This window comes from Antedon mediterranea, chromosome 7, assembly GCF_964355755.1.
Source record: "Antedon mediterranea chromosome 7, ecAntMedi1.1, whole genome shotgun sequence".
NCBI lineage: Eukaryota > Metazoa > Echinodermata > Crinoidea > Comatulida > Antedonidae > Antedon > Antedon mediterranea.
In genome coordinates, this window is record NC_092676.1 from 19,258,053 (window position 1) to 19,283,551 (window position 25,499).

The following is a 25,499-nucleotide window of genomic DNA, read 5'->3' on the forward strand; positions in this document are numbered from 1 at the left end:
GGTATACAAAATACGGTATATTTTTTATGAGCGCAGTTTCTGCTGCCAAAAATATACCGTATATATACGGTATTCAAAAAATACCGTATAATATACGGTATTTAGTTGGCAGCAGAAACAGGGCCTAAGACAAATTGTCCCTTTAATATAATAAGTTCCCTGAATAGGGATCACCTGTACTGATAAACCTGATAGATTCATAGGAAAGTATCCCTTTGATAGGAGTGTCCCCTGAATAGGTGTTCCCAAAGGAAGGGTTCTACTGTAAATATCAAGAAAGAAGATGTATGTTTCTAAAAATTATATAAATATACCCACACTTCAGAAAAGAAATAAAATTTAAAAACATTTCATGCATTAGGAGCAAAAAATGCAAACAATAAACTTTCCCAAAGACAATTCTGAAAACAGAACTGAAAGAAAAGATACAGGTCATTTACAAATGAAGTTCTACCAAGCGCTTTTTTTTTGCTTTAAAAAAAAAAAAAAACACACAAAAGTTTTAACCCCAAATGTAATATTCATACCTCCAAGAACTGGTGAGAATTCTGTTTAAAATGCAGAAAAGAAAACACAATAATTTATTGTTAATAAATGTAAGATTGTTTTTCTTAATATCTAAAAAACCATTCACAGATTTTATTCAAAATGAATACAGAAAATGTAGTTTTTACAACTAATTTATATGCTATTTAACTTCACACCATGACATGTTATCACTTATCTTTACTTCAATAAAAACAACCTTAAAAAATATTTTTACAAAAAAATGATACTATCCCTAGTAAATAAACCTAATTGAAAGTATTAACATAGTGTATAGTTTTTACATAGAAGGTAAAAGCAAGACTCTTACAGTACAAAATACCACAAAACAAAATACAAATACTATACAACACATCCCTTAATTTGCAGAATAAAGAAACTATAGGCTATAAACACATGTTTGTAACCAGATTAAAGGGCCTTTCACACCTGCTCCGGCACGGTTCCGGTCCGGCGACAGCAAATCCAATCGAACGTCAATGTTTCGTTTTTACGCGGCTACGCGCATATCGATTGGTGCTTGACCGCGTGGAGCGTCGTGAAAACGAAACATTGGCGTTCGATTCGCAGGACCGGAACCGTGCCCGAACAGGTGTGAAAGGCCCTTTAACCATGGAATACATACTGTAATGCATTGCAGAATCGACAAGTCAAGGCTATACCTAGCTTTTCCCCCATCGTACCTAACTTTGAACTTAGAGTTTTGTAGGTATGTACGTCTTAAGGCCAATTCACACAGACGAGTGGCAAACGTTAAGTGGTAATAATAAGCAGAAAACAAACAATCTATGTTATTTCTTATGACCATTTACATGAAACGTGGAGCGGACGGCATTTGAGCAGAAAATCTCTCGGGATAGATACAGATTCTACATATTGGACAAGCTATGCAGTTTTTGCTTACTGTTAGGCCTACCGCTCGTCTGTGTAAATTGACCTTTAGATCTATTAAAAATCTATAAGCCATTGCCTGTGTATTGCAATTAGCTCCTATTTTTATAGGAATTGTTCTACCTTGATGTCGGAACGCAAGACTTATCTTATATGAATATGTAACCATAGTATGAGTTGGTAAATCTTATCTACTATTATTCTACCAGCAAAACAATTTTATTTAGGTACAGCTTACAACTATGACCAGTATTATGATGAATGGCATTGATTTGTTTTGGAGCCAAGGAATACTACTGTATTTGCTATTCTATCTAACTAAATGATTTTGGTGGTTTTTTAAAGATAAAAATGATCAATCAACAAAGAACAACTAAAAAGATAACAAGCAACCTGTGACCATGAATTTCTTATCAACTAATTATTGGTCACATTTTCACTGTCAAGTCAATTTTTAGAACTTTCTATCTGAACAATAAATGATCTTATAACAATTATTTTCTATTTAAACTGTCAAGTACTGTTATATATAATATATATATACAGTATTTGAATCCAAAGGCAAATTACTGAAAAAATGACAATGCTGTGGGTATCAGTGGCTGGATCTCAATGGAGATACAAAATAAAAGCAAAAAGTTAAATCAAAACGAGAAGTAAAACAGCTAGAAAAGGTATTTATACGGTATTTATATATTATTTGTTGATTTGTTCTGGTTGCTATTGCTGGTTCCATTATGACAATTTATTTTTATCTTCAAAATGGATTATCTATATTGTTTTGGAATTATCAATGTTTGTTTTTTTTATTTAATGAAATAAACACATGCATGTCAATTTATTATTGTTAAATACTGTTAGAGTTAGTGTGACGATTATTAAGATGGTACTGAACAAAACTGAAAAAAATGCATGCAAACAAAAAAGGCAAACAAACAAAACATTGATGGGATGATTATAAATGAAATGAAGGATTAACCTGTTGATGTATCCGAGGGAGACCTGTATAAACTTGCTCGTAACGATGCGCTGGCTATATCAATATCTGATGAGGAAAAGCATCGCAATACATCAACCATAATGGTAAACAGCATTTACCATAAAGTACCATCTGGTTAATTCATTAAATACCACATGGTACTTGCATACCAATAACCAATGCAGTGTAATGCATATATTCATGGCAAACATAACACAGATAGTGGGAACCCTGGTACATGATTACCACTCCTACCATAAGTTCACAGAACTGGTACAGTAGTATGTGGTGATGGGCCCTCAGAACCATTCTCCAGGTTCTTGACAACCATTGGTAATGCTATTTATCATTATGCCTACCATGGGTACAGAGCACAGTACATTGTTAAATGAAAAATGTATCTTGGTATTTATGAGCTCTGTGAACCCTGGTATATGATTACCACTCCTACCATAACTTCACAGCACTGGTACAGTGATATGTGGTGATGGTATAGTACCAATGGACCCACAGAACCATTATCCTGGTTCTTGGCAACCATTGGTAAAGCTATTTATCATTACGCCTACCATGAGTAAAGAGCACTGCACACTGTTAATAATGAAAAAATGTAATAGCATATAAAACAGCTGCATGCTGCCTCAGTACGATCCTCATGCACGAGACATGCTTTATAAATGTTATTTAACCAAAATTATACAGTTTGCATTGCAATTTCTGAAATGACTGAAAAAATGGTTGACGCATTAGGTATTAATTTATATATGAACATTAGCATAAGAAAATTAATTATGATTAAAAAGCATGAGAAGTTTTAAAATAAAACAAATCTGTTTCATCCTTAAAATTTGTTATGATTTGACTCGAGATCATAAGAATGTTATAAACTCATGGTCCTGGAATTTTTATCATACTATTTTAAAATGAAAAGATTGAACTGAACTGTTAAAAATAATTGATATTTTATTACAAATTTATGCAGTTGAAATAGCTCATTTTTAAGAATAAATTATTTAGTTGGTCATTTATGAATAATAAACCTGTCCTTGTCCAAACAATATTACTCAATTACTATGTATAAATATATTTACATTAAAATATGATTACTATAAGGTTATTTAAAATCCTGTATTCTTTTTGAATGTGGGAAATGAACTGTTAGGCCAACTATCCTTGTCTACATTATCAAACTTTATTTGACAAAAAAATGTGACATGCCCATATATGAACATGATGATGTCATATCAGTACCCTATTTGGAAATATCACTACCATATTTGGGCACATCACACTTTTTTTTTGTCAAACTAGTTTGATAGTGTAGACAGAGCTTTAGAATATAAACTAGCCACGACATGTAGTAGAGTGACCAGTTCAATTCCACACTACCAGTTCCATTTCAAGCTGCCTTATTCTTCCTAGTATTTTTCAACCAGGTACTCATATAGTAGACTGGGTATTTCTGTATTATAGTCAAGTGTCCGAACCATTTGCTTAACTCCTTGAAAATGTAAAGAACTAAAAAAAAAAATAAACAAGAACAACTTACTGTTTAAGTCATCATCATCAAACATGACACTATTGGGTCTACTACCACTATCAGTAGACAGACTTTCCATACTGTTTGATGCAGTCAACTTGTTGCTTTGCCTCCTGGGTACCAAAGGTTCTACCGGTAATATGTACTTCTGACGGCGGTGCTGTTGTGTACTGGCTGGCTGCGTTCTGCCTAGCGTCAAACCTTTGTTAACTCTTTGAAGCGTTTGTTTGGCAAAATTTCTGAAAGAAAAATTCATGAGGAAATATTATTAATTTAAACCAAGTATTATTAATTATTTCATCTTCATGTTCCACCAAATATATGCTTTGGTAAGTTCTTAAAACTGGGAATTTACACATATGAAATGAGATGCTTCTGGCCAGCCACAAAATTCAGATTAAAATCTGGTGATTAAGGATGAAGATTTTATGGAATTCCTCCACCAGTACTGATGAGATGCATATAATGCATTTCACCTTGAATTATAGCAATCAAAATATGTAGTGAAGCCACATCTGTAGCTAAAGAGGGAGTGAGATGAAGTCAGATCTGGGCTAGAAACAGATGAATATCCATTTACTTACTTGAGGGTTGCATTTTTATTAGTTTGTTTTTGCGTCTGATTGATCTGTAATAACTCTGTTCCTTGGAATGCAAAAGTTTCATAGATAGTTTGCGGAAATCGCATCTTGCCAATAGTCCTCCTAAGCTGCTCAACCTTCTCACTTCCAACCTCTTCATCAAACGCAAACTTGATAAGCTGCAAGAAAGTTTTTAAAAATCGATGTAACACATTTGTTTTTTATAAATAATTATTTTTATATAAATATATATATTTGTATTATTGTTGAGTTTATTGGCTACTAGAAGAAATATCTGGCTCTGAGTGGGTATCTCCCCTGCCCTACTTCAATAGTTTAATATCTTTCCAGTAATATCCTAGTCATCTGATACTCCATTACTCCCCTAAATCAAACAGCAAATCAATTAAGATTGCCTATCCACAATTTTTGGGGTTTTTAACAGATTTCTTGTATAGGGCTAATAGCAATTTAGAAATCATGCAAGCCAGACAGAGCATGGGAAGGAAACTCTACAGTATATAGTTATATCAAAAGCTACATATCCTAAACATGGTAGAATTCTTTTCTAACAAACTATTCTTTGTTGACTTTGTCTAGGCATATACAAATTGTTGATGATAAGATGATTTACCTGAAATGTATTTGAGCGTAATTGAATTCCTTCTGGTAGGTAGTGATCTAAGTGAACCAAGTTACCAACAGAGATCTTCTTCTCTTTAAATAATGATGCTAGCGGAAAACTGCGTATCACTGCAAGCTCACAAGCTAATAATATAAAAAAAGAGTGATAAAAAAATTAAAAACGATTGATGAAAAAACTATTAAAAACTGAAATCGCTAGTCTCTTATGTGCAAACAGGCAGAAGATACCAACTGTGGAACTCCTCCAATGGGACACCACTTTTAAGGGTTTAATAAGGTCCTACTGTATTACATTACTCTCTCAGCTTGAAGCAGACAATTATAATGATCCAATCAAGGTAATCTAACAACAGGACACTGAGCTCGCCTTGCCAAGATAAGAACTCCTAACAACATAGGAACTCCTTGTCTGGCTGCGACAAATACCAACAGTACTATATATGTACACATTCTCTGCGGTGCGCGTTGTCTGTTAAGGGGCGTGAAACGAATCTCAGCATCCTGTTAGATAGCCTTAGTTCAATAGAGTTTGATGTCTTTCAAAAATGAAGAATGAACTAGAGACTAAATGATTGTCTACTGCTGATTGTGGGTAATAAGCATACTATGTTAGTGCCTGTAAAACATTGATCTGTGGGAAGCAGGGAAGCTTGGTGTTTGCTTGTTATTACAAGCGGTCATAGGTTAAAATCTTAGCATCATCACAGTAACATAATTTTTCCCATGGCCAACAAGAGTACCACTGTTTCCAAGGTATATTTCTCATTTTGTACTGAGTAACACAGATGAGTGTAAACAAAATAAAGGTCTTCTACAAAAAGCAACTTTTGCATTGTTGGCATTGAGAAAGAAAATTAAGCCAGTAAACAAACCTTGGATGTCAACCGGATTGCCTTTAAAAATTATCCTGTAATTTGTAACAAACAAAGCGCCCTCTGCTGGTAGAAGTGCTGGTCCGCCGACATGTCCTCCTATACCTTCTTCTCGGCCATCCGCTAACAAGTAGCCGCGGTACCCAGAATAAGTGATCTTTTCACCCGTAAGCAGCACTGGTTTTAGAATCTTCGGTTTTTTGATCGGTGGTAATCGTTTACTTTCTCTATATACAGCCTCTAGCATTTCTATGTGCATTGCCACAATACCTAACAAATTCAAATATTTATTATTAGTTTTTATCATGAAACAACAACATTTTAGTAAATATCATTTCATTCATTTTACTTTTTTTGGATTCACGTCCAGTTACAAAATCAATTGCAGCACAGAAAAAAACAAGTATAATATAAAAACAAATAAAAAGAAACCGGTATCAGATCATCTCATGATCTCCATCATTTTGTAATAATAATAATAATTTTGTAATGAAGCCTGCATAATTTAAATGATGATACCATAATACATTCTATCTATCTAGTATTTTTGCTAGAAGACATTCTCTGTAACAATGAAAAGACAGATTTCCTTAGATACTCTCCAAAAGATGGGCAACATTATAAATAAATATGTCATTAGCACTGCAGTGTCTAGGGAACCTCAACAATAATCGAAGAGCATTCTTCTAACATACCCGTATATCTTTGTCATTAAATTAGCTTTTAAAATGTATCAATGACACTTACCTGGTATCATTGAATGAAGTTTCTTAAGCGGCTCACTTGTCACCCCTGTTTCTGTACAAACTTTGTCAACAAACTTTGACACAAATTTAATTACTGTGGTGTCTGATGACTCATAATTTCCATCGCCTTCAAAGCTGTCACTCCCACCAGCACTGTTGATAAAAAGAAATCGTAACACATAAATTTGCTAGGAATTATAATAAGAACACATAGAAAAAAATGTCAATCTATTCGATTCAAACAATATTAATAGTAAGGCAATATGAGATATCATAAATTGCACCTATTGTAACATGGTTCATGTATGTTACAAGAGGAATGAACACTCTGTCTTAAATTAGAACGACAAATGTAGAGATCTTCAAAGCTTTCAATATATTCCTGATTGTCAATATCTGGATGTTTAGTGATGTAGTGTGAAATGAGTATAAACTCCACTCAGTGGTGTGTAGTTTCCGTGTGTAAGGGGATTAAGGAACACAATACAGTAGAATCCATTCTTTGTGACACAACTGGGAAACCCCTAATAAGGGACACGTTAGAAAAGGGAAATATATGTCTTGAGACTATTTCTAGCACCTATTCAGGGCAGACCTCTTTTAAACGAAGGGAAAAATGTTTTTATACTACGACCAACCCCTTTTCTAGGAACTCTTTATTGTTTCCTGAAGGTGTCTTTGTACTAGGGGTTCTACTGTGCTATGTATTTACATATGAGAATATGCTTTAAACGCCTTGGGTTTAATTATTCCAAAACTGTTAAGAATCAAAGGACAAAATAAGCATCACAATATAAACAATATTTATGAAATGCAGCAAGCTAAACTTACCTGCTTGTTAAATTGCTACTACCGCAACTCTCGCCTTCCATACTTATAGAATTCACCAGCCTCTTCCTTGTGTCCAGTGGCACCCTCATACATACCATGTGGTTAGCAAAGTGGATAGCTTGGCTATACACAATGCCCTCTTCATTTGACATCAGTGTCTTTTTGACGTCGTCACTGATGTCAGGCCAAATCTTGAGACGTTCGGCAGACACTTCTAAAGGAGACGCTCGACTTATGATCTCATTTGAGTTCAATCCATTCTGTAAGGTTAACAGTTAAATAAAAATGTATTTCTTTAATAATTCAAACTACACACATACAATGTTATAATCAATAATTAAAATAAAAGTGTATAGCATGATTTAAATGTAGATCTCGGGACCAGCAGTAAAGATAATAAGTATCCATCAATTACGGCCATGTGTCTTCAGAAGAAGACGGCTAAAAGTACAGTAACAACATTACTTCTTATTCTCTTGAACTGTTAACATGTGTAAAGTTTCAGAAAAATACAAATGTTGTTTTTGGTTTTATTAGTAAATAGGAGGCAGTGTTCAAACACAGGGAAAACAAACGTGTATCCGATAAAAACCTTCATAATTAACATCATAAATTCATTTGTCTTATTCAATAATACATGTACACTTACATTTGTCTTGTTATCTGTAGATGCTGATAGGTAGAGTTCTGTAACACCCTTCTCTACTTCAGCATAAAATGCATTCTCCCAGAAGCTAATGGTTGCCCACACTGGGTGATCTTGCACACAACTGTAAGCAAACTGTATTATACCTGTACATAATTTCTGAAAAAGAGACAAAATAAGATATTTAACCTTTATTGCAAAAAATAAATCATCATATAATGTAAAATAGCCTGAAGGTTAAACAACAACATTTACATAATTAAATTACACAAACCAATAGTGGTGTTGGTAGTCTATGAGTGATAGCTTACAGTACCTGGATGAACCGACATAGGCCTTTTCCCCTTCAAGGGGAGAACATAACCGAAAATTCATGAACTACCCTCCAAGACAGTGGTATCGCCCATGCACCATACCCTCAGGTGGGCGGCAACGCCCATGCATACCTCACCATTTCTTCTTTTTGGTTATGTTCTCCCCTTGAAGGGGAAAAGGTCTATGTCGGTTCATCCAGGTAAGCTAGTCACGTAATAGACTATTAAAATGCATTATAAATTTTTTATTATAAAAGGCTTATGTTGTATATCATTATTATTAAAATTCAATATATATTAATAAAATCTTATGTGGTATAGTGACGTCACTCAGGCAAGCTGTCTCTACAGAATGGCAGTCAAGAAACAATACGGATCCGCAGACATTGAAAAGAGTGCAAATGAGTTGTATTCCTACTGTTAGAAAACTGAACTAATCAATATACCCACTCACCCTGCAGAATGCTACTGATAATGGCAACATCCGCCTAGCTAATGTAAATTCTTCTGTTGATGAGTCCTCCTGAAAAGGTAATATAAAAATTTCATAAATTACTCTATAAAATAACATGTTTAATGTTTTCCTGATGACCTAAAAACTATGCAGACGCTATCTCAAGACGACCCACCTCGTGGGGATTCAACTGACGATCACTATCTGAGTTGGCCTCCAAAATCGACACTTTAGGTGTTTGCACTATTGGGTGGACAGTTGATTTTTAATTAATTTAGGTACTTCCTACGTAGCCTGCTAGCTTATGACTGTGGTTATAACTATAAAACTGTCCATGTGTGAATTACTATTATTAGACACCTTAAACTAATTTACCTGCAAAGAACAATTAATAAGCTTGACAACCATATCAAACTGCTGCATTTCTAACATTGCACGGTTTTCTTGCACATGAAGTGCCAACTCCTTCGCTAAAACTTCTCGAACTATCCTGCTTTTTAATGACCTTAGTACGGTGGGAAACATCTGTTGAGAAAGCAAAAAATATATAGAAACACTGGTGAGAAAGTTGGATAGTATTGTGATTGTTACCAGAGTATGAAGTAATACAAAAAGCAGAAAAACCGGTGAAGAAAAGATAGAATTTGGATAAAAAACCAAATATGGAATGATGCCGGTGAAGAAAGCTGGACATTGGACTGAATTACTGAAGACAAAACGACAACATGGAATAAGTGACAGTAACCACGTGTAAAATGGGCGAAGTAGAGAGAATAAGTGACAACCCGTAACCTATTGTAAGAGGGAGCACAGGTTCAAGGCACTCACTAGTGTTTACATCTGGCTCTGCACTAAAGAACCCCAGTGTACCCCGGTGTCCTGGTCTATTTCAGCCCCCGTCATTGTGGACAGACAAATGAGCTCAGTGGCAGCACTCGACATGAAGGAACCCTTAGGGGACAAAGAAGGTAGTTGAATGAGTGCAATTCAGCCAAGAAGACTGCAAATCACAGGTTATCTCCTCAAACACCCTCCCCCACCCCCCTTGCGAACCCCACCCATTATTATAGAAGGTATAACAGCATGAAAGCAAGTGACAGTCAGTAACCACTTGTAAGATTTCCCTGGAGAGATGGTGCAGTACTAAAGAATGATCCTAGTGAGGTACTTGCTATCTCCTTACCATTCTTGCATCATATAGCTTGTTTTCAAAGATATGTGATATACATGTTCGTAGTACTTCCAATCGACGAGCTGAGTTATTGACAACATTTTTCTGCTCTTCCCAGTCTTTTGGCAATGGGCCATTGGGAACTACTTGAGTCTTTGGCTTTTTAATACTCTTCTGCAACTTTGGATTATTTTTCTGAAACAGGAAATACAAGATATTAATACAAAATAATGATCTTTTGCCAAGTAGTCATTAGGAAAATATATGAGTGACTGGTTGGTAAATGCAATTATGGAGTTTGTACATTTTGAAAGGATCTGATATCATTTGGAAGTACAATATAAAACCTGGTTTTAGAGGGTTAGGGTTAAGACCCTAAATTATAAGGGCTATATAACATTAAAATCATAATACAATGTATTTTATTGAAATTTCATACACATTCAACACAAGTGATTCACCAATTACAGGATGAATAAATGGAACCATGCTTATAAAAAAAAGTCTCATGGTTTAGGGAATGGACTAAAAACAGGCGTGTGTTACAACCATGGTACTAGGTCAGGATTGAACCCTTGCACTAGGTTAGGATTAAACCTAGAATATTGGGTTTAAGAGGCAAGGATATTAACCACCCATATATTGGTTTGCTTTTACTTACAGCCATTTCCACACCACCTTCTATAATATCTTGAACATCTTCTCTGTTTAGTCGTGGGAATGGTTGGTAGTCAAGTAAAACCTTGTCACTTGGTTGAGGTATCTTTTCCAAATACGGTTCTGGGCTTGGATTCTCCTGTTATTAAAAAATAATTATTTAGTTCTTTCTATGCTCAAATATGCATTCAGAGAATTTTCCGAAGCATATAGGAAAATAGTTTTGTGTCACTTAGCAGACAGGTATAATTGTAATTCCTGATAGAGGGTGTTTCATTTGCCAAGTCATGCATAACATATCGCTGGAGGGGCTTTATAAGCGGCGGCACATGTGGTTTAATCCTCTCCTTTGTTTTAATTAAGACTAAACCTACGTCCTGCGTCAAAACTCAATTTTCAAATTCCATTTCATCGTTGTCATTATATATTTGGAGAGTAATTTTTCGTATCACATCCTAACTATTCGTGATTTCTTCAGAATTCAACTGTATTTTACGCATTCTCCCTCGTTTCTGTAAGTAACTGTTTTAATTTATAAAGGTATCATGCCAATTACGGTATGCCTTTTCGGGCACTCCTTTATTCGGAGGCTACGTGACTATGCCAACACGCCGTTCAACAATGCGGCTAATATGAGACTATCGAAACACAACTTTGTTATTGCCTACAGATGTAGAGGGGGTCTTAAACTTCATCAATACCCATCTTTATTATATGCTTGGCCTGTGTCGCCTGATGTTGTAATTATACAACTTGGAGAAAACGACCTAGCTGACCGAGATAATCGCTACATAGTCACACGCTTATGCACTTTTGTTGACTTCCTGCTATGCGGAACAGGTTGTAAACTCGTGATGATTTGTCAACTCCTTAAACGATCGCCGAACGTAGTGGGTGGTCGCTTTAACGACAGGATCATTGAACTCAACCGAACTTTAGAAAGGCGGTTTGCCAATAGGCATGATGTTATACTATGGAAGCACAGAGGATTATGGGGCGATTTGTCTCATCTACATGTAGACGGTGTCCATCTCGGTCCATCAGGCATGTACAAGTATATGAGGAGTGTAAGAGGAGCGATGATGCACGCAGAAAAAATTCTTAAAAGGCCAGTATTTAAATAAATGTTTCTATCATCAGTAAATATAAAAAAAAAAAAAAAAAAAAAAATTATTGATGATATTTTTTTATAAGAATATGCAATAATACTGCTACTACTATTATATATTATATATATATATATATATACAGTATATAGATATAGTATTTTATATTATATAACACCTATATAAATTCCTGTCATTTGATTGGACGAATGTGGGTCACATGGCGTGCAATAGTACGCACTATTCAACGATCGTTAAATAGTACTTTTTGAAACATTTTTGTTTGTTATTTAGATGTTATATAAAACAAATAATGAATGTTTTGTATTCGTGTAATGGTACAAATAATGGCACGAGGTGAATGATGAAAGGTTATATCAACTCGGCTTTACCTCGTTGATATAACCTTTCATCATTCACCTCGTGCCATTATTTGTACCATTGCACTCATAAACATTCATTATTTGTATACTATACAGTATAATTATCATTCTTCTACTATTACTTAGTAGTCTACTACCTATGATTACGGTACCTAACCACCAACCCATTACATGGTTTTCCTGGGTAATTTCCAGCTATTTTAGCTGTGCCTCCAGGCTTTTTTATCTTATGGTCGGCCATTTTATCTTCGGTTGGTGTTATACTATGCCATATCGATTGGCAGTTTTTTACTCTCCGCCGAATGTATTTTTATTTATAATAACGTAGCCACCAACTATCGGTCCTGGGTAACTTCCAGCAGTTTTATGCTGTGCCTCCAGGCCAAGTGGTGGGGCCGACCATACTATGCTTATATAGCTTTTTATACCATGTTAATTATATTTCTTTTTGGTTGGTTGGCTCACCCACGTTTGGATGTTTACCTGGGTAATTACCAGCTATGCTGTGCCGCCAGGTTACTTGCAAATCGATGGGTGAATCATACATGTTACCACGGGATATAAACCCGCAACTACTTTATATAGATATATTTTTTTTTTGTTCTTTAATTACTATTATCTAGGTAAAATGCCGAAATCAAAGTCCACCCGCCGGTCAGCGGCACCAAAACCAACCACAACGGAACAACCAACAGCTAATATCGACTATGAAAAATTGGCAGAGGCCGTAGCAAAACAGATGAAGAAACCGACCGATGCGCCTCCTGCTACTAATTCATCAGAGGGAGATGGACCATCGGCGATGGAAGAAGCGGTTACCCCTTTAATCAGCGACCTTCTCCAAGGTGAGCCGTCAACTGGGTTTCAATTGACAATGATGGACACTATTGCCTTGGGGTCGGACATTCCGCTTCCCACCAAAACAAAAATTTGGAACGATCAATATATCGAAATAAGGTCTCTGCTCCCCAACCAACGCGACCCGCATATGTCGGTGACTATAGCAGGAAACCAAGTGCGAGTCGAGAGCGACCAAAAACGGAAACCGCTCACGGTTTTAGAATGGCAACAGGCGTTCCACATCTATGCAGCCATTTTCTTGGAAAAATTCCCAAAGGAATGTTTTAACATTTTAAAATATGCGAACAACATTTTGGAGTTGTCAATTACTGCACAGAACAATGCATGGCGAGCATACGATGAACAATTCAGAAGAGCCCGTCAAGGACGCTCCTTGAAGTGGGAGGTACTGCACACCGAACTGATGCTAAAGCTAGTAACATATCAATCGGTCCCGATGACCACTTCAGGGGTGAGAACGGGATTCAATCAGCCCTTTCGTGGGGTTCCCAAAGGCTACTGCTTTGCCTTCCATACAGGAAAAACCTGCACAGCACATCCCTGTACTTTCAAACACAACTGTCCCTTGTGCGACCTCCCTCATCCCAAGATCCGCTGCAGGAAACAGCGTCCCTCTGGATTCGGACATATCACGGCCAGAAATCAAACAGCCAAGCAAGGCAACATTACCAACACCAGTAAAAGTTAAAATGCTGGCCTCGTACTTAACCGGTTATTCACCACGCCTCTTTACAAATTTAATTTCGGGATTTTCAGTCGGGTTCAGACTTTGTTGCAACACTCTCCCTCCGCCGGGAATCGCACGCAACCATCCTAGCGCCATTAACCATCCGGAGCAAATCACAACTTTTATTAAGATTGGTATCCAACGCAAAAGGCTAGCAGGCCCGTTTGTCTCCCCACCTTTTTCAGATTTTGTCGCATCACCGTTGGGCGTCATTCCAAAGGCGGAGGCGGGAAAATTCCGTATTATACAAGACCTGTCATACCAGCGGGGTGTCTCTGTAAACTCCGGTATCCCTTCCGAAGCCTCTGCCGTGTCATACGATACAATAGATTCGGTAATAATGCTTGTTCTCCGCAATGGAATAGGATGCCTTATGGCCAAGGCAGATATCGAAGATGCTTTTCGCATTGTCCCGATCCATCCGGACGACTATCATCTGTTAGGTTTCAGTTGGGAGGGTCTACTTTACTTTGACAAGTGTCTACCAATGGGGGCTAGCAGATCCTGCCAAATATTTGAGTCATTTAGTCGGGCAATAATATGGATCATGGGGAACAAATTTCAGGTTCATGAGTCTTCGCACATTTTAGACGATTTCTGGTTCGTAGGCTCGGCGCATTCGAAAACCTGTCGCGAAGCATTAGCCAGTTTCATATTCCTTTGTCGCAGAATTGGAGTACCCATAAAAGATTCTAAGACAGTCGCTCCAACGACGAATATCATCATTTACGGCATTGAAGTTGATTCAATCAACATGATATGTCGCTTGCCGGATGCAAAAGTAACGAAAATAAAATCAATTCTAGATAAATTTGTAACAAGGAAAAAAGTTACTTTAAGGGAACTACAATCGTTAATAGGGCTCTTGAGTTATGCTTGTTCAGTTGTCCTACCGGGTCGAACTTTTTTGCGAAGACTCATCAACCTCCTCTCCCTTGCAAAACACCCAAACCATTTCATTAGGCTTAGTTTAGAAGCGAAACAGGATCTGTACATGTGGCTTACCTTTATTAAACATTTCAATGGCAAAGCCCTCATTCTTCCGGAAAAATGGATCACCTCGGATACGATCCGATTATTTACCGACGCGGCGGGTTCAATCGGATGCGGTGCTATCTTAGGAAGTGATTGGTTTGCGTTTCCTTGGCCGTGTTCATTTTTAGGCAGGTCCATAGCTGTACTTGAATTGTTTCCCATTGTGATTGCGTTGGAAACGTGGGCACCCAGGCTCGCGAATAAGAGGATCCTATTTCGGTCCGACAACCAAGCAGTTTGCGAAATACTTAACAAAAAAACCGCGAAAGACGCTACTCTCCTGCGGCTTCTGCGACGCTTGGTGCTTTGTTGCCTAAATCACAACATTCTGTTCAAAGCAAAACACATTCCAGGCAAGGAAAATGTGTTGGCTGACCTACTGTCTAGGCTCAAAATCAACAAAGCATTGTCATTGGATAAGTCTCTTAGCGCTCATCCTACAGAAGTACAGCATGAGCTGCTTCACATTTAAATGGTCTGGGATCATTATGCAGTACGAAAAGTTCAGCTTGGGCTGCTTCTAAGTACTTGGTCACGAACGATGAAGTCCAGCTTGGGCTGCTTCTAAATTACTTTGCACAAAACATGAAGTCCAGCCGGAAGCTGCTTCAATAACTTACTTACGTTAAACAAGATTAATTTGTATAGTTTATTTTACAGGCTTCTCCATAGACCCACAGCAAGGAGCAGCCAATAGGTACAATTTGTAATTTCCTGTCTCATTTATTTGACAAAGGTCTGGCACCGGGAACAATTTCCTCGCATATGTCTGCAATCTCGTTCGTACACAAGTTAGTAGGCCTACCGGATCCTAGCGGGTTTTTCCTCGTTCAAAAAATTATCCGCGGAATTCATTCTAGGGCGGCAAAAGTGGACTCTCGGCTTCCCATAACAAAAGGGATCTTGATTAGGCTACTCGATGCATTGCAGTTTATAGAACCATTACTACCCCATCGTTTGTTACTTGAAGCATTATTTCTTACAGCGTTTCAGGGGTTTTTTCGACTCGGAGAATTGGCATCTAAAGCCAAAGATTCGAACGTAGTACAGCGCAACGATTTAACTCTGAACGAAACTGGGGCCTTAATCATAATACGACACCACAAAACCGGAGTTGGAAAACCCCCCGTTTCGGTATCATTTGCACCATGGGTTAGAGAAAAGTACTGCCCAGTAGCCGCACTAACAAACTACCTCGCACATTGCCAACAGTCCACAGGTCCCTTGTTTCAGCACCTTGATGGCAAGGCGGTTACACAACAATTTGTGTCGTGCCGGCTGAGAGCGGCAGTGTCGTTTATTGGGTTGAATCCGAGCCATTACAAGGGCCACAGTTTTCGTATTGGGGCAGCAACACATGCTGCGTCATTAGGCATGTCAGATAGCCTCATTCAACAATTTGGGAGATGGAAATCTTCTGTTTTCAAGAAATACATTCGTATTTCATCGTTCAGTTCATAAGGGTCAGGTCCGTGGTTTTTGTTTGGTCTGGGTGGGAACCCATCCAAGGCTGGGTTTTTGGCGCTGACACCCAGACTCATGTCTTATATACAGCCAATTTCATATTTGTATTTTAATCAGACTCAAGTAGATTTATAGATGTATATATTTGATGCTTAAGTCAAATTTGTTAACCTAATATTAAGTACTGTTTAGTAAGTAGAGTTTAATACTTTGATTTATACTTTGTTTAAATATTCTGATAACTGATATCCGTTATGCAGTATTTGATTTATGTTTCAGATGACATAACGTATAGGGCGTGACCCATTTTATATTATGTAATATAATTAAGTTTTATACTAGAAGTGATATGTCATCTATGTTTTACCAATATACACGTTTTAATATTCGTCATTTGAATAAATGACATTTCCATCCAATGATGGTTTATCTGTGTTTGTTTGTTGTCCTGTCCGGTCGCTAGCGTAACACAAATACTAATTATTGGAAGATGGTGGATTGAAATTATTATATTTTTTCATTTTATGAATATTGGAGGAAATCCATTCATAGTTTTAAGAACTGAATACTTGACATTTGGAATAGCCTATTTAAAAGTAAAAGTTAATGCAATCCAACCAAATCAAAATTGTTATTTTAGGATATCTTTTATGGTTGTTATTGTGAAAGATGCTGTTGTTTTATTTATGTTTTGTGTATAGATGTACTATCTGAAGTAAATGAAATGAATTAATTCCTTTTTGTAATCATATGGTGAACTGCAATCACTACTTGATTAGTATGTTATTTAGCACCAATACAATCAGATTTGAATGTACCAAGAAGAGCCCCAATGGTCTAGTCATTGGCATATCAGAGATGTTCCCATCTTTACCATTTCATATATTCTACCTTCATGCAGGGCATTTAACATGTTTTCTTTTATTTTTTTCTTTAAAACCTGTCTACATCTAGAGTCATGTGGTTGTTCTGAAATTCTTGTTCAATGATTCTGTAATTAAAACTTACTTTTAGTAGATATTTTACTTACATTCGTGAAGAGCTGCATAGCAATTTCCCTAATATTCTTCAGTACTATTTCTTGGTTTCCTAATTCTTTGATTAGCATATTTTGATAATTTGCAACAAGCTAAAAAAAATATAAAGAGATGATTTTATATTAGATATTTTTAAATCTTTACAATGCCTTTGTCTAATTAAAACTATATCAATTTCATGTCATTTGATTAAGTGCTGCAATTGAAAAGGTGCTGCAGTTGAATAAGTGTAGTGGTTGAATAAGTCAGTTTAAACTAGGTTAGAATATTTGGTTTTTTTAAATAAATATTAATTCAAATTTCAACTCAAAATATAACTAGAATTTGTTTTTAATACTGTCTGCTTTTCTAATCTATGTTGTAATTCACCATGATTTTATTTGTCAACAACTCAAATATCATGTATATCTCAGTTGTAAACGTGAAAATGAAGTCTATTGTATCTTATCTTATTTTCCAGTTTTTTGTCGACTTTTGGTAGGGTTTTGTTTTTTAATTATATAATGTGCTGCCCTCTATGTTGCTTTAAAATGCAATAGACTCTGCAGACTCGCACTCAATTTAGTTGCACAAACAGATTTACTAATTAATCAAAATTGAAATTAGGTTTAGGTAAGGTTAGGTAACTAAGTAGGTAATTAGACAAAAAACGTCCTATCATCAACATGCTAACATAATGTGTGAATGACCTGTTTTGACAACATACCTTATCAAAGATGTCACAGATCCTGTATGGCGGACCTCTTTCACTGACAAAAGTCAGGAATGACATGCTACTATAAAGCTTGTATAAAAATTCATCGCCTAATAATCCACGCTGCATTAGATACAGTCCCTGTGGAAAGAAGATTTATGTTTAGTTAACATTCCTGGAGCTTATCCTCCAGTTTCAGTAACAAAAAGTTATGTAAAGCCTGGTTTCCATTAAAATCGCTACAGAGTTTCCATTAAAATCGCTACACGCGCAGATGTCGCCGACGCAATCGGGAAGACTCCCCGATTCATCGCAGTCAAATTGGCAAAATTCAACCATGTTCAACTTTGCCGATTGTGTCAGCAATTAATCGTATACGCGTACCAAAGAATATTTAGCGCTCGCGTACTAGATCCCCGATAAATTCTAGCGTTTCCATAGAATCGCTACGCTCTGTCGTGTAGCGATTTTATGGAAACCAGGCTTTAGAAAAACATAACAACAGCAAGTAACTAGCCAATTGGAGGATGGATAAACTTTATTGTACTTATAGTAGGTATCCCAATGAAAAAATTCAGATTAATTTTTTTACATTTTCTTTCAGTTAACCATAAAGAACTTAATGTAATTAGCATTTTGCAATTTAAATGATTGAAATCCGATTACCCGTTCTAAAGTTATGGTTATTTAAAGTAGTAAAAAAATATACGATTTTTTGCCTAAAAATGGTGTTTTTTGCAGTTGAAATTGGAAGCATTTTTAAAAGGTTATAACTTTTACAATAATTAGTTAAAAGTTTTGAATTTTGTTACACCTATAGATATCGCAGAGTTGTACAACTCTATTTTTTTTGGAGCCTCAACGAAACCTATTTTTTAAATTATTGGTCCGCAAAGTGGTAGGAAAGCATTTAACGCCCATTTTTGCTGGAATTCCCTAAAAAATGAAAAAACTGCAATTTTTCAATGATCTGTAACTTTTGAACTACTGTACTAATTCATTTAATTTTTTTTGTACTTGTTAGAATGTAGTGTATATTTCATTAATAAATATATTTTAGATGTGTATATGAAAAAAAAAATTTTTTTTAATGGTGAAATTTAAAATTATAAAAAAAAAAAATGAAAAAGTATGTTAAAAACGGTGTATACTGTTTCCTTTCTTTTACACTAATTTTCGGTAAGTATAATTATTAGAATATTTTAATATACTTTATATTTATAATTTCAATCATAAATACTATTATATATAACTTTTGAATACGTAAAACAAGATTTTAGGCCCATATGATTATGACACCAAATCTAAGCCGGGCTGCTAAGTAAGATATGCAAACGCACAATATGGGTCAAAATAAACTCATTTAAAATAATCAATGTTAATTAAAACAATTAATTGTTTACCTGAATAGTATATATAACATTATAAAAATTGTTTTCTTTTCGTATTATTACGTTATTAAATTGAAATACGGAGCTAAAGTTTAGGCCAAGTCACGGCTTACTCGCGATCAGTAGTCGCTCCCGTTAAAGTATTTCGGTCGCAGTTAATGACTTTCGGCCGCCGTATACAGAGTCAAATGTAACGTTCGTAAATTAGCTTAATAAATTTCCTCGGTACATTTTAACCTAACGCATTTGCATTGTATACTTGCATAATAAATCTTCCGCACATTACATCAATTTTAAGTTGTTAAATTAATGTGTAAAACCAGATATTCTACGACGGAAAAGGACATGTCAATCTCCGACATCGCTGCTGTCACACATCTCGCGTCGAGCCGGTCGAACTCGAGCGAGGAAAACTAAACAACGTGTTCAAAATATGGAACGTACCATTCGCTGATAGGGTGCATTAATGTATTTAACGGAAAACGCCACAACAAACACGCGCGTATTTTAGAGTACAATATTTTACTCACTACAATATTCACCGGATTATAATGGTTGGATCTTTAAAATTTTGAACGGGATTTACGCCTCATGCACCATTTTAAAATGTAGTTCGCACAATTACCATGCACAATACGTTTGTAAACTATGTTTTATCGATTTCAATGTAGATTTAGCTATAATTTAATACCAAAATCCATAATATTTTTCCATAAACGGTGAATCAAAATTGGATTTTTGTCACAAAAATTGACTTTTCGTTACGAAAAACCTATTTATAGAAGACGATTTTCGTATCAAATTAAAGCTTATTTAAAGCCTGATAACATACAACAAAAATTAATCCGCTAGCTCCAATGGTAATCGAGCGATCGTGTTTTGAAAACTGATGGGGATTTTCCGATGAGGTTTTCAACGCGCGGAAATCGGCTCGACGGGATTTTAGAACCGTTTTAAAATCGCATTTTCTCGGCAACTAATTCATTAATTTTAATTATAAACACACTTATACATAGATTAAAACAAGTACTTTCAAACAATATAAATTTTGTAAGTATTAATTAAGATTGAATACGATTTATTTAACATCAAAGTCATACTACTTTTTCGAATTTCGTCAATATTTCAAAAGTGATACCCCTCTGTGCGCTTTCATTGGGATACCTACTTATAGTCTAGCATTTAAGGTAAGGACTGAACGTGGGATTGGAAGCCAAGCTATTGTTTGTTAGTTTGTTTTTTATTGTTTGTCTGCACCCACATAACATTTACAATGAAGGAAGAAAATTACACTAGTAAAAAAGTGTGCAGAAGGAGGCCAAAATAAGTTTGAAGACAAATTTTAAGTCATGCTCACCAGATCAAAAAAATAAATAAATAAAATATTGAAGGTTTAGTAGCCCAGTTTACAAGAACAACTAATAATATTAGGAAAGAGTAGCTGGAGATTTAATTGCCATAAGCCGCAACCAGAAACTTATTTAGGTTATATTTGAAAGAAGGAAGATCGGAAAGAATAAAAGAATAACTTCTATAATTTCTGGCAATAAAAAATTGATTTTCTTCTCAAATGGAATGTGTGCTTTTCGGATAAATTATTAGTTTAAATGTAATTTCTTTATTTTGTACATTTAGTTGCAATCAACAAATTGAATAAATGAAAAACAAATCTAGGACACAAATCTAAAATCTCTTTACATTACCTTATTGAATGATATAACCGGTTTCGGGTGGATCCTAATAATTGTAAGACATAAGCGATAAGCTAACATCATCTCCACTTGTAAGCGCAAGAAGATTGCCCGGATTTCTTTGTCCAATACCTCAGGCTTAGAGCAGCCTTTCGCATTAGCTGGAGGGAATGCACAGTCTGCCAATTGTAGATCTGGACTCAGTACCTAAGAAAAATGTTTATAGAATTTATGTATTTAGGCTCGGGTCAAATTTTTACATTTTTTTTGTAGCATTATACTACTGTATTATATACTACTACAGTCAATTCTCCCAAAACCGGACACCTTTGGGCTGGCCTAATATGTCTGGTTTTCCGGAAAGTCTAGAATTCGAATTGTGTAGTTAATGGTACAAATGAATTTGGGATCTTGTGGATCTCGGAAAAAGTCTGGTTTTGGGAGAGTTTCTGGTTTCAGAGAGAGTCTGGTAATGGAGAATTGACTGTATTACATTTAATAAGTATGAGAAACAACATTTTTTGTTTCTTACCTATTTTATGACAATACAATAAATAAGAGTACTCTATTACTATTATTAACAGTTTTTCCTTTTAAGCTCTGTCTCCAGTTTATAAAAAAGTGTTATATGCTTAAATATGGTAGTGATATGTCATCATGTCCATATATGGGCACATCACATTTTTTTGTCACATAAAGTTTGATAGTGTAGACAGAGCTTTAGTTGATTTTCTTCTATTCAATAGTGGAAAAAGACCAAGTCAAACAGTTATATTAATATGATTCCTACCAGTGTTAACTCTCTTTGCAGTTTTTCTATCATGTAGTCTGGAGGAGAGAAACAAGTAACACAGTCTGGTACAATGACTGTGCCACCATCTAAATCCACTGCAGTCACATCCACCTGTAGGTAAATTACATAAATATTAATTTATTAGATATAATTAAAGTATTATATAAATAAACTTTATTTATTCACGAGACTTTACAGTACAACTTTTTCAATCAACACTGATTGTTTTTACACAAGTTTGTGATATAATAATATAGGGGCATATACTGTAAGGGAGTGTGGAGCAATGTGTTGGACTACTGATCTTGAGATTGTCACATCGCTTGTATCCTTATGCAAGGCACTTTACTTTCATTTGCCTCTCTCCACCTAGGTGTACAAATGGGTACCTGGTAAGGTCATAATGACAATTGCGTTGATTACTAGCTGCATTATAATAGTATGTTTCCAGACGTGTTTGATCTAAAAAATGGCAAGGGGTATTTCAATTTAAAGTGCTTAGAAGCTGTGTGAATTAAGCGCTATATAACTTAAGAATGAGTATTAATATTATTGCAGCTGTAACAGAAATTATATAATACTTACAAGCTCTTCGATTTCTTGTTTCATTGATGAGTGGATACCCATAATAAACGGAGTTGGTGTGTTTAATACTTCTTTAAGCGGTTCAGGTAATAATGGAATATATACATAACTGGAAAACAATCAAATACTTAAATTTCATTTCAAACTAAAACAGCGTTTTGTCAATCTTTGTGAGGACAATTAAAGTCCCATATAAATTATAAGCACTCTTTTAGTAAACAAATACTGCAGCATTATTTCAACTGCAGAACTTATTTAACTGCAGTACTGATTCAACCACTACACTTATTCAACTACATCACTTATTCAACAGTATACTTATTTAACTGCCGTACTTAATTAACTTCAGTACTGATTCAACCACTACCCTTATTCAACTGCAGTACTTATTCAACAGCAGTACTTAATTAACTTCAGTACTGATTCAACCACTACACTTATTGAACTGCAGCACTTACTCAACTGCAGTACTTATTCAACTGCAGTACTTATTCAACTGTAGTACTTATTCAACTGTAGTACTGATTCAAACACCACACTTTTTTTTCAACCACTACACTTATTTAACTGCAGTACTTATATGTAGAATGTAAATGCTTACCAGTATTTAAATGGGTATAATAGAGAGTGGATAGCTGAACAGGCATCTGTCAAGCGGGTATAACTACTGGAGTGGAATAGGACCTTGTTGTCTGTCAATACTAAGCTAAACAATGTTATCACATTCTGGATTCCTGTAAATATAAACAATTAAAAAGAAAATTGGCTAGATTACAAAAAAAAGGAAATAATAACTTTCATTTATACTTATTAGGTCAAACTTTTGCTTTTAAATACATTTTAACAGTTTACAAATGATTCCAATGGTGCTGAGATATTCAAAGTTAAAGATAAATTTTATCAATTTTTTTGTTAACGTTATTTTTTATATTATCCAAAAAAATAATCATCACTAATAAAATATTGATTTTTTTAAACTATCTAAAGCTATTTAAAAACGTGTCATAATTATAAATGTTAATTTAGATTCATTAACTAAGCGCATACTTATTTTTGACATGGTATTTCTTGATGTATGAAATCTATTTTTGATTCACTCAAGGAATTTATTTCATGTACATTTTGGGCAAGTACTGAATACATCATAAAAATGTCTGTGATATTTTTTTTTAATAGTTTATCCATTTTTAGATCTAAAATTCAATTGTAAAAGTTGTTTATTGTATTCTTTGCTTTGTTTTATCTCAAACTGGAAGTTTTTATCTTTGTTGGTTGTGAATTGAATAAAATAAAAATAAAATAAATTTCCACATGACGTACCAAGTTGTTGAAAGAGGAGAGCGACAGTTGAACGTGTGACAGGAACCATATCACTAAGTGGAGGCTGTATCGCTTGTCTATCACTTGCTCCAATTGAAAAACGAACCTGAAAAAACAATGAAATATTTGCAATTTAAGGTTACCATATCATCTGTCATACTTGATAGATGTACAAGAACCTGTGAACAATCTGTGTTTACAGAAATTTATCAGAATGGAAAGTTCATGCTAAAATAACCAAATGTGTTGGAAAAAAAAAGCGTTAAACTAGTGGAATGTTAATGCAAGTCTTGTTTCATACAATGCCAAAAGAAGAGCACATGCAATTATAGGATGGGAAACTCATGCTTCTATATATAAATTTACGTAAGGGCAAAATTCGGTAAATCGCGCCTTACTTCTAGAATTTTCACTCGATGGTATATAAAGTTGGTTCGTACTTTCGGTACTGATTTTAACCACTTGATGTAACCCTGTTTACTAATTAAATTAAGTTAGATAATTAGTTATTGACGATTAAAACGAATTTAGGTTCAACGATTTGCCCCAAATAGGGGTGTTTTCCGATCGTGGTATACACTGTCTAATGGATGTCCATCTTGAAAAATACCCGCCACAAAAATGCGAGGAGGCTTCGCATTTTCCTATCTCCTCCTACGATAATTGTTTTTAATAGCTGAAAACCGGTTGAACAGCTAGAGTACACCATCATAATGTTGAAGACAGGCCGATTTTCTTTAAAAAATACTATTTTGATAGATTTAATATACGATTTTACAAATGTATTGATTTGCGATGAATGGAACATCCCAATCTCTCAGTCTGCCAGAGTTTGGTTTAACACAAGTACTGTAGGTAAATTTATGAGCCCTTGGTTTAACACATAGGGTAGGTAAATAAATATATGGGCCCTTTGAGAATAAACTTGCAATAATTTGACAATACTGTAAATAACTATTTTTGGAACTCATTTGAATCGAAAATTTCTTACTGTGAATTTTCGTCCTGTTAGATAATAATAAACTGTTAGATATATAAACACATTATTATATACAAATACACTTTATACTGACAGTTCCTTCTCAACGTTTGTATTAATTAATAATTACCAAAAATATAAACGTCGTAGTGGTGTATCGTGACATGTACTTTAATATTTCAATCGATTATGACTGACAGTTTTAACAAAGTATTACATCGCAAATGTTTTACTGTATTTAGAGGTATATTATGTATAGGCTTATAAAACATGAACAAAATATTTCGTTACTGAGTGGATAAAGAATATATTTAAAAATTGTTCCTCTTTGTACCTATCCGCTTTCCCATCCCTCAACCCTAATGTTACATACAAAACACAAATTTGGTTTCTTTAAATGAGTCCAAATCAAAAATTTGGACTCATTTTGTGAAAAGTTTCTCCTTCGGAAGTAATTCCCAGGGTGCTAATTTTAGTTGACTACATAAATCATCGTGTCTATTTATTCGTTTCTGTAAACGACAATGTATTATAGTCCTGCGGTACGTACATTTGAAATC

The 25,499-nt window shown here is 35.1% G+C and overlaps 1 protein-coding gene across 1 annotated transcript in view; it reads right to left on the reverse strand.

Moving 5' to 3' along the window:
• Positions 1-25,499, reverse strand: part of LOC140054745 (myotubularin-related protein 13-like) — a 60,338-nt gene that overhangs the window by 19,390 nt on the left and 15,449 nt on the right. Inside the window, exons 5-24 of the mRNA XM_072099823.1 lie at positions 23,961-24,066; positions 23,242-23,374; positions 22,641-22,749; positions 22,053-22,166; positions 21,275-21,469; positions 18,193-18,321; positions 17,480-17,578; positions 10,878-11,012; positions 10,229-10,411; positions 9,421-9,570; positions 9,046-9,114; positions 8,281-8,436; positions 7,632-7,891; positions 6,802-6,953; positions 6,055-6,324; positions 5,172-5,305; positions 4,541-4,716; positions 3,966-4,195; positions 2,417-2,482; positions 528-548 (exon numbers count right to left, since the gene is read on the reverse strand). Coding sequence (XP_071955924.1) covers positions 528-548; positions 2,417-2,482; positions 3,966-4,195; positions 4,541-4,716; positions 5,172-5,305; positions 6,055-6,324; positions 6,802-6,953; positions 7,632-7,891; positions 8,281-8,436; positions 9,046-9,114; positions 9,421-9,570; positions 10,229-10,411; positions 10,878-11,012; positions 17,480-17,578; positions 18,193-18,321; positions 21,275-21,469; positions 22,053-22,166; positions 22,641-22,749; positions 23,242-23,374; positions 23,961-24,066 — 2,887 coding nt within the window. The remainder of the gene's footprint in view (positions 1-527; positions 549-2,416; positions 2,483-3,965; positions 4,196-4,540; positions 4,717-5,171; positions 5,306-6,054; positions 6,325-6,801; positions 6,954-7,631; positions 7,892-8,280; positions 8,437-9,045; positions 9,115-9,420; positions 9,571-10,228; positions 10,412-10,877; positions 11,013-17,479; positions 17,579-18,192; positions 18,322-21,274; positions 21,470-22,052; positions 22,167-22,640; positions 22,750-23,241; positions 23,375-23,960; positions 24,067-25,499) is intronic.